The sequence below is a fragment of the Quercus robur genome, chromosome 1 (genome assembly GCF_932294415.1).
Source record: "Quercus robur chromosome 1, dhQueRobu3.1, whole genome shotgun sequence".
Classification (NCBI taxonomy): domain Eukaryota; kingdom Viridiplantae; phylum Streptophyta; class Magnoliopsida; order Fagales; family Fagaceae; genus Quercus; species Quercus robur.
Window position 1 is genome coordinate 21597175 of NC_065534.1, and position 8931 is coordinate 21606105.

Consider the following 8931-nt stretch of genomic DNA (forward strand, 5'->3'; position numbering starts at 1 on the left):
TTTGAGTGTGCTGTGCATTACGGGAAATTTTTGCTTACAAAGAGATTTATGCACTTAACTAGTCATTAAAAGCTAACAAAGGACTTGATTAATAGTCAACATCAATTAAATTTCACTTATGAAGACTTTGTATAAGTTAAATAAGCCGAATAGGCTAGAAAAGAAAGCACTGATAAATTAAGGGTGCATTTGGATACCATTTATTTTTCTGAAAACTGAAAATAATAAAAAAATAATAAAAAAATGATTGTTCACTCTGCATATGCCTTGATGCAATGTTCATGTCCCATGAACAGTGCACCTGGCGCTAGTAAAAAAAAAAAAAAAAAGGCAAAACGTGGATGTGAGAGAAGTTATTCAAATGGTACCTAAGATAGAAATTTCTAATGAAGTGCATGATATATAGTTGGACAATTACTTTGGTGATAGATGAGTCTACCCTGAAGACCCCATTTTTTATTTAGCATAAAAAAGAAAGAAAATTATACATTCAAAAAAGTGAAAGCCAAGGAAACCAGTTGATCAGTAGCTTATAAAAGATATCATATTGAAATTTTCTAGTAGTGAATAAGTGAGTGAAAATTCTTAAATTATTGAGGGTTTAGAACAAGATTGATGAGAAGTCACATATGTGCTAGGATCATTTCATCAAATTATACCCTATGAATCTCAAGTATGGTTTATTATGTTATGGTTTAGGAACTTGAGTGAAATCAAAATGTTGTGTACGATTCATTCGAGTCATGCAATACATCTGAGCCTGTCCAAAAGGAAGATAATGAGAAGATCTTATATGAAAAACAAATAATAATATCTGATAATTGTTGAACAGAAATGAGAAGCACATGTAGCTATTTTGGTGGTCTCTCTCTCTCTCCCTCACTCACTGGCACTAGCTCCATCGCCAGTCAAAGGCAACTATTTTGACTGAGAAATTTCGTACTAGCAACAGAACCATCACACGCTCAAGAAAATGTACTATGGGCACCACCATTTCCCCTAGACTTTGGCTGCTTAATGTGTTTTTACTTCGAAAAATGCTAAGGACAAGTCCGTTTTCACACTCAAATTGACACTTGGTTTATACGTTAACTCTTAATTAGATTTCAACATTTTTATATAATTTATTGCATATATTTTAAAATATTGAAATCCAATCAAAAGTTGACACACAAACTTTGTGTAAATTTGCATGTGAGAACAAGTGAATATTTCTACACTTTTAACAAACTACATAAAGAAAATTCCAATTATGTACAGTACGTACCAAATCTAAACACTCGTTTTCCCATCATCATCATCACACTATCACTATCAAACCTTTAATTTTGTGCAGCATATCATTTTCGAAATTGATGGGACACTCAAATCATAGTAATGACTAATGATTAGCTTTCAATTTCAAAGCTTTGATTTTGATTTGAGTTGGAGCATTAACAATCAATTCCAAGCGTGTCAGTAGTGTCAGAGGGGGCCAAGGACTTATGGGTCAATTTCCACTATTCATTTTTCTTCACAGTTTGGCTTTACCAATATCAGAGAGAGAGAGAGAGAGAGAGAGAGAGAGAGAGAAAGAGAGGTGCCGAACCCAGTGGGAGAAGGAAAAGGAGGAAGAGGAGGAATTAACAACAAAAAAAAACACTTTTGAAAATTTTACAGAGAGAGAAGAAAATCATTTGCTCAAGCTCAGCTGGTGATTTCTCCTCTACTCTCTCCTACTTTTTCTCTCCTCATGACATGACATATTTTATTTAACTTGGGTTTCTTTGTTTCTTTTCTTTTTTTTTTTTTTTTTTGGTTTCCTTATATTTCATTTCTCTTACCATTGTTTTCAAAAACAAAAAAAAAACACTCCTATTCCAATTCTAATTCGTACTACAAACACAAACTCTCTGTGTGTGTCAGTCATCACCTTCAGCATCCTCAGCTCTCTCACTCTCTCTCTTTCTCCCTCTATGGTTCGATCATGTCCTCCCTTTTTCGCTGACTATGGTTAGAGAAAGTCAGGGAAGTCTCTTCTTTGTTCAGCCATCTTTTATTGTTTTTTGAAGGGTTTTTGTTACCTTGATTTGGGACTTTTTTTTTTTTTTTTTAAATATCAATTTTGTCTTTTTGTTTGTTTGTTGGTAGTAGTACCATTTCTATGTTCATTGAATTCTAGTATTTCAAGTACTCTTAGAATTTCCTAGATAATCTTGTTATCCTTTTTTTCAAAATTTTATTTCTATTAAAAAAAAAAAAAAACTCTTGTTCTTCACTCCATCTTATTGTTCTGGTTTGGTTGATACCACTACTTGGAGCTCTGCAAGCAATCTTCAGTTTTTTCAGGTATAATGCCATTTTCCTTCCTTTTCTGTTGTTGTATACAGTATACATTGGTGTCAAATTTCCTTCATTGAGAACTGAAGCTACTAATCAACTTAGACCCACATAAAATTTCACAGATTTTCTTTATTTCTGTTTTTCCTCCTGTATCCAGCTAGTTATAATACTAGACTTTGTTAACTAAATACTTTGAGTGACTCCTCTGAAGTTTACAGATTAACCAATCTTGTATTCATTTTGCTCAAAGTTCAAGTCTTCTAAATTCTGTCCTGTTTGTTTAAAAGACGTTGTGACAAAAGTAAAAAAGATAATTTAATAAGAGTTTTTGGGTCTTAAACTTTTTCCCCATTTTGGGACATGTCAAACACAACAATCTTTCAACAAAGGATTCATATTTTAGAATTAAAGTTCTTCCCCCTTTCCCTGAAAAGGTTCTTATATTTAAAATATGTAGTTCTTCCCCCTTCATGCTTTTTAGTTTGGGAAATTTGCGGCTTGAAAGTGTTGGTGTCACTTTTTTTGTCTTTTAATCCTTTTTTGGTTTTCATTAAGAGTAATTATTGAGCATTCCGATTTCGAGGTATTCCACATAATAGTGGGTCCCACTAATTAAATTCCTAATGAATCTCATCATTCATGTGAGAGGAAGGAGCATTATTCCTGAAGTATCGAATAATTTTCCTTTTAAGCGAGTAATTTATTAAGGCCTTTTGAAGGGCTAGCTTTAGTTTCTTAGTTAATTTCCTTTCTCTTCAGTCAGATCAGGTCTAAAGTGCAAAAATTATGTGCCAAATGAATTCCAAGGGTAAGTGTCTGTTGAAATTGTTGTTGTTTTTAAGTCCTAATTTCAGAGCAGTTTCTTGTCTATCTAACACCTAAAACCATTTCCCTTCAATTAAATTTTTGTGTGTTTACTTTTACATATTCTGATATACCAGCTCACTTGCTCAATCTTTATTTGCTGGAATGTTAAATTTCCTTCTCATTTAGGCATATTCAAGGAGATGATGGGCGCAACAAATGACAGTGAGAAAAGAAAAATATCCAAGGGTCGCCGAGATTTGGCATCAATTCAAGAAGCTTGCGCTGGAGGAAGCTTGGGAGTAGGGGGTGGTTTGAAGAAAGGCCCATGGACATCAGCAGAAGATGCAATTTTGGTGGAATATGTTAAAAAGCATGGAGAGGGGAACTGGAATGCTGTCCAGAAGCACTCAGGACTTTCCCGGTGTGGAAAAAGCTGCCGTCTAAGATGGGCAAATCATTTAAGACCAGATTTAAAGAAGGGTGGGTTCAATCCAGAGGAAGAGCGCCGTATCATTGAACTCCATGCTATGATGGGAAACAAATGGGCTCGAATGGCTGCAGAGGTTTGTGGCCATTTTCCGTCTTCATTTTAATTTCTAATGAATATACAGTGTTATAGATCTATTTTTTCTAGTTACATTTAAATGTGAAAGCTATGTTCAGTTATAGTGTACCACATCATGCTATGTTTCATTGGCAGGAATTAGATTATATATGTGCACACAGCACAATCTTCAGTTCATGGACACATGTAGACATGCATACCCACACCTAGACACCCACATATTTAAATGCATATATACTTAAAAACCAGAATTTTTTTTAAAAAAATTTGTTCATGGACTCTTGTAAAGTTAGACATGCATATGTCATGGGGACTTTGATTTTTAGGTGTGTCTGAGGCAGTAAACATATACCTTGTCATGTCCAGAAAGTGCTATGCTGAACATGATGTCTGATGTGAACATAGTGCCGTATAATTGTCTATAGTCTCATAAATCCAGTTTTCCTTTTGGGTGCTCTTGACACAATTATAATGGATTCAATAATGTGATTCTGGCGGAGAGGCACTAACACTTGTTTTCTCTGATTTTTTTTTAAAATTTTTTATTTGAATGATGGATAGAAACTCTGATTTAAATTATTCTCATGCCTTTAAAATTGTGTTATTGACTGCTTCTCTCACTTTTTTGTTTTGCGTCTGTATGATATGTGTTTAATACTAATGTGGTGTTCCATGGCTAGAGTTTTGTTACTTTGCTACTAAACAATATTGCTAGTCTGAATCACAAAAGAGCACAATTCTATATGTAACTCTAATATTTGTACATTGTTTTTCTATATTGTCTCTTTTGAAGTGCTTAATTTTAAATTATGCTGATTTTATGGCAAGCTTTCGTCAACATCAGACTAATTCACACTTCATTTAGAGCAGCTTTTAAATTTCCATCTCAGAGCTTCTTTAGGTTCTTGAGCTGCCCTTCAGAATTGGGCTGGCTTTACCACTTAATAGTCTCTTGTTTGGCAGACATAAGAACAAAATTTCTTATGGGGGTAGATGCTCAAAGCATGTCATACACATGTCACCAGCACAAACAAATATACTGGATTTTTGAGCATCTGTCCTCATTTTGAGATTCTTCCCCTTCTTTAATAATTGAAGGGCCTGAAGTTTATTATATTTTAGTCTAAAATTTGGAAGTAATGCTTTAAATACTACAAGAGTTTTATTGGGTGAGAATGGCTGTAATAATTCTTGTAAGATGTATGAATAATTGGCTTGCTTTTAACCTTATTCCAGTATGTTTATAAACCATATGATATACAGGTGCATGCAAATTAATTATATTTCTGGATTTCTTCTCTTTTTACAAAGTTTTTGGATATACCATATGAAAATCTTCCTGTGATGCTTTTAACTTATGTTCTTATTATCTTTTGAAGAAATTTATCTACCAGTTTTCCTGGGTCACTTCACACTATGACTCTATCTGTATTGAAGGAAGCTGGTTCAAAAACGTATTCTGGAAACTGTCAGACTACGATTGCTTTTGTGCTTAAAAAATAAGGAAGAGCTTACAACCTCCTTCTGTGAAGAGGATGTGGCACAGTACCAGCGGGATTAATAAGGATTTATGTCCATAATTAGGGTTAGTGATTAGGATCTTAACTTAGGTTTCAGGAATTTAGGATTAAAATTCTGGTGAGTGCTAAAATTGTTGGATTTGTGGATATAGTGAACAGTTTGTGTCAGAAAAATAGATAAAGAAAAGGGAAAACAAGAGGTAGCAATTCCTGTTTGGTAGGAAGATTTTTGTTTTCGTTTTCAAAACAGTATGAAAATAATTTTCAAAAAATTGAATATATAACTAGTTTTCAGATAATAAGTTTTACATTATGCGTTTGGCTCCCACTTTTAAGAACAATTTTCAAAATATTTAAAACAAAATTAAAAAAAAGATGTTTGGGGCATGGTTTTAAAAACCGGACTAGGGCAAAAACCGTTTTTGCCTTTGGTTCCCGGTTCAACCTGGTTTTTGGTAGGCTTTTACCAGTTTTGAGGGTTTTTATCAGTTCGGATTGGTGCTTGGTTTCCGATCGAACCGGTTGGACCGGCCAGTCTAGATTTTAAAACCATGGTTTAGGGAGACCATTTCAACTTTGAGATTAAAAAAAAAAATATTTTACACGTGTAAATTCTTATTATTATTATTATTATTATTATTTTGGATAATGATAAGCTTTAAATTGAAGTGTGGGAATAGAACTAATGTACATTTCTTTCTTTCTTTCTTTTTTCTTTTTATTTTTGGATAATGATAAGCTTGAAATTTAAAACGTGAGAATTTTTTTGTGATAAAAATAAGCCCCGTAATTTAAGAGATAAAAGAGTTTAGGAAAATCTCTGGAGTCTATTGTTTTCAATTTATTTACAACTATGCCATTAAAAATATTTTCGGTATCTTGAACACATTCTCTCAATTGCTTTCAAAATCTTGTTTTGAATAGGGAAATAATTTTCTGAATACTGTATTTAGAAAACATTAGCCAAACAATGATTCAATTGTGGGAACCACCATTTTATGGTTTCCAAAAAAAAAAAATATTGTATTTAAATCCTCAAACAGGCCCTGGGTTCACACTAGGGATTCTAGGATTCACTCCTAGGGTTTGAATGCTTCATACACAAATGCAAATGGCTGTAAAAAAAAAAAAAAAAAAAAAAAAAAAACAGAAATTTTCAATATTTCTTAAGATGGCTGCATATGCTTTTGTACTGAAGTTACAGGAAAAAACTACCTGAGAAAGGTTCTAAAATGCTAACTGACTTCAAATAGAAGAAAACACTTTAAGAAGAATACATTAAATAAGCTGCAACTAAGAAACAAGCATAAGATCTTATTAAAATAAAAGCTTCAAACAAGCAAACTAGATAGATAAATCTCAGGCGGGCTCACAAATGAAATATGGGCTTTAGAAGTTGGATCCCCATCTCTTGAAAACCTTCTCAAACTGCCTAGCTTGTCCCTTCAGGATGTTTAATTGAGTAATATAGCAAACATTCTGGTTTTATTAATCATACATGACATAATTCATCTATTTGCCTTGGTTCCAATATTTTTGAAGCCTTGATTTTCTTTCTATGTAAATAGAGAATTAAGTATCCATTATTCAAAATAAAGTACACTTAGTCTTATTCATTTAATTGTTTTGGTCAAAATAATTGTGGTTGTCGTACTGAAAATTCCACATTTTTAATCCTTGCAGCCAAAGATAGTTGTGCAGAGAGCACAGTGTTGACTATGTTTCATCTTTTACTAGTACTTGCAACACTAGATTTCTTCTAATTTGTAGTCATTGGGTTTTTAAGGCCTCCTGACTTGGTTGTTTATTCATTTTGGTGATGTATTTGCATATGGTCGGAGATAGACTGACCTCCCTTTTCACATTTCTCCTTCTCTCCCTTTAACAGTTGCCTGGACGTACTGATAATGAGATAAAGAATTACTGGAATACAAGGATTAAGAGACTGCAACGAGCTGGTGCACCAATTTATCCACCTGAAGTGTGTTTACAAGTATTGAATGGGAGTCGAGACAACCAAAAGAGTACTTTGCCAATGGGGGACGCACACCATCATGATCACTTGCAGGGAGATGATTTGGAGATTCCAGACGTGAAATTCAAAGATTTGGATCTTGATCATGAGTATCTCTCTTATTCGCCAAAACTTCTTGATATTCCTGCAAGCAGCTTGCTCAAACAAGGTATTGGTTCATCCTGTCCATATAACTTCAAGATCCCAACAATTTATCCCTTCAAACGCCTCCGAGAGTCAGAGACCATGTTCCCTGGTCTGGATGTTAGTGTCAGTGGTGCTCTTCCAGTATTCAATCACTACATGGATAATACTTATGAGAATGTTGCTGAACCCTTTAACTTGCCTTATATAACTTTTCCTGATCATAACACCAATGACCAGTTACCATCAGGTGTTCTTCCTGGCAGCCATGCCCTTTTAAATGGCAATTCTTCTTCTTCCAAGCCCATATCTGAGGCTATGAAGTTGGAGCTCCCTTCACTCCAATATTCAGAAACTCAACCTTGCAGCTGGGGCACCCCTGCTTCCCCACTGCCTTCACTTGAGTCTGTTGATAGTTTGATCCAGTCTCCTCCAACAGAGCAGACTCATTCAGATTGTCTTTCACCAAGGAGCAGTGGTTTGTTGGAAGCCATACTCTATGAGTCGCAGACTTTAAAAGGCTTAAAGAACTCACCCCAGCAAACATCAGACACTTCTGTCATGCCAGCGGATGTGGTGGAAAGTTCGCCCATGAATCCCTGTAAGACAAAATGGGAGGCACATGGTGAGCCAAATTCACCTCTAGGTCATTCTGCTGCATCAGTATTCAGTGAATATACTCCTCTAAGTGGAAGCTCCATGGACGAATACCAATCAGTTGAAACTGTGCTGGGTGAGAATTTTTTACATCATATTAACTTTCTAAGATTGAACAATATAGCTGTGCTGAAAAAGTTTCTGTCACATGTTTTATGCAGGGTGCAGTAGTATGCCTGAAACAGTCAATCAGGATCAAACCCATTATGTCATTAAGAAAGAAATTTCAACTCAGGGAGACTTTACCAGGCCTGATGCTTTACTTGACCTGGGTTGGTTTGGGCATATTAATGAGCATGGTAAGGATCAGTCCACTCTTACAGATGCCATAGGGGCACTTCTTGGTGAAGAATATAGCAATGGCTACTAGCAAATTGGTGCTGTGACTATTGCATATATTAAGAATGGATGTGACTTTGCTATTGCGCATGAGAGAACTCTTCTTGACTACTATAAACTTTTTGAAGATTATTGAAATCTTCCTGGAACGTTAGTCATCTTTGAAACTATTTGTTATAATTGATAGGGAGTTTATTCTCAAACTTTATGCTGTTGGTGGAAAGTTTTTATGGTATTGTTGTTCCTTTGCACATTATGGTTGTTGGTTGGTTGTACTTTGGTGCTGAACTTGGAAGACAAGGTTTTAGTAATAATATAATGCACATGTTCTACCCAAGAGGTGCGTGCAAACTCTTTTTTATTTTTATTTTTTTTGCTAAAACTCTTTTTCTTTTTTCATTACCTAACTCACCTATGACATTTTTTTTTTTTTTTTTCCATTAAGAATGTGTATGTGTGTTTTTTTAATTTACTTTATCATAGTTGACATGTTATATAATGATGATATTTAAATGTGTATTATTTTGAATTGATAAATGATATGGTAGAACACTGAAGAAACT

At 34.4% G+C, this 8931-nt stretch overlaps 1 protein-coding gene across 3 annotated transcripts; it reads left to right on the forward strand.

Annotated features, from left to right (window-relative positions):
• Positions 1 to 1304: 1304 nt before the first annotated feature.
• Positions 1305 to 8705, forward strand: LOC126725362 (transcription factor GAMYB-like). 3 transcript variants are annotated; one of them, XM_050430071.1, is made up of 5 exons: positions 1305 to 1693; positions 3082 to 3130; positions 3316 to 3692; positions 7103 to 8105; positions 8191 to 8705. In XM_050430071.1, exons 2-5 carry the CDS (start codon positions 3109 to 3111, stop codon positions 8397 to 8399), a joined length of 1611 nt encoding a protein of 536 aa, XP_050286028.1. In that variant the 5' UTR covers positions 1305 to 1693; positions 3082 to 3108; the 3' UTR covers positions 8400 to 8705. The 3 variants fall into 3 exon arrangements, with proteins under 3 accessions (XP_050286028.1, XP_050286021.1, XP_050286035.1); XM_050430064.1 differs by lacking the exon at positions 1305 to 1693 and adding an exon at positions 2083 to 2328; XM_050430078.1 differs by lacking the exons at positions 1305 to 1693; positions 3082 to 3130 and adding an exon at positions 2083 to 2328.
• The last annotated feature ends 226 nt before the right edge of the window (positions 8706 to 8931 follow it).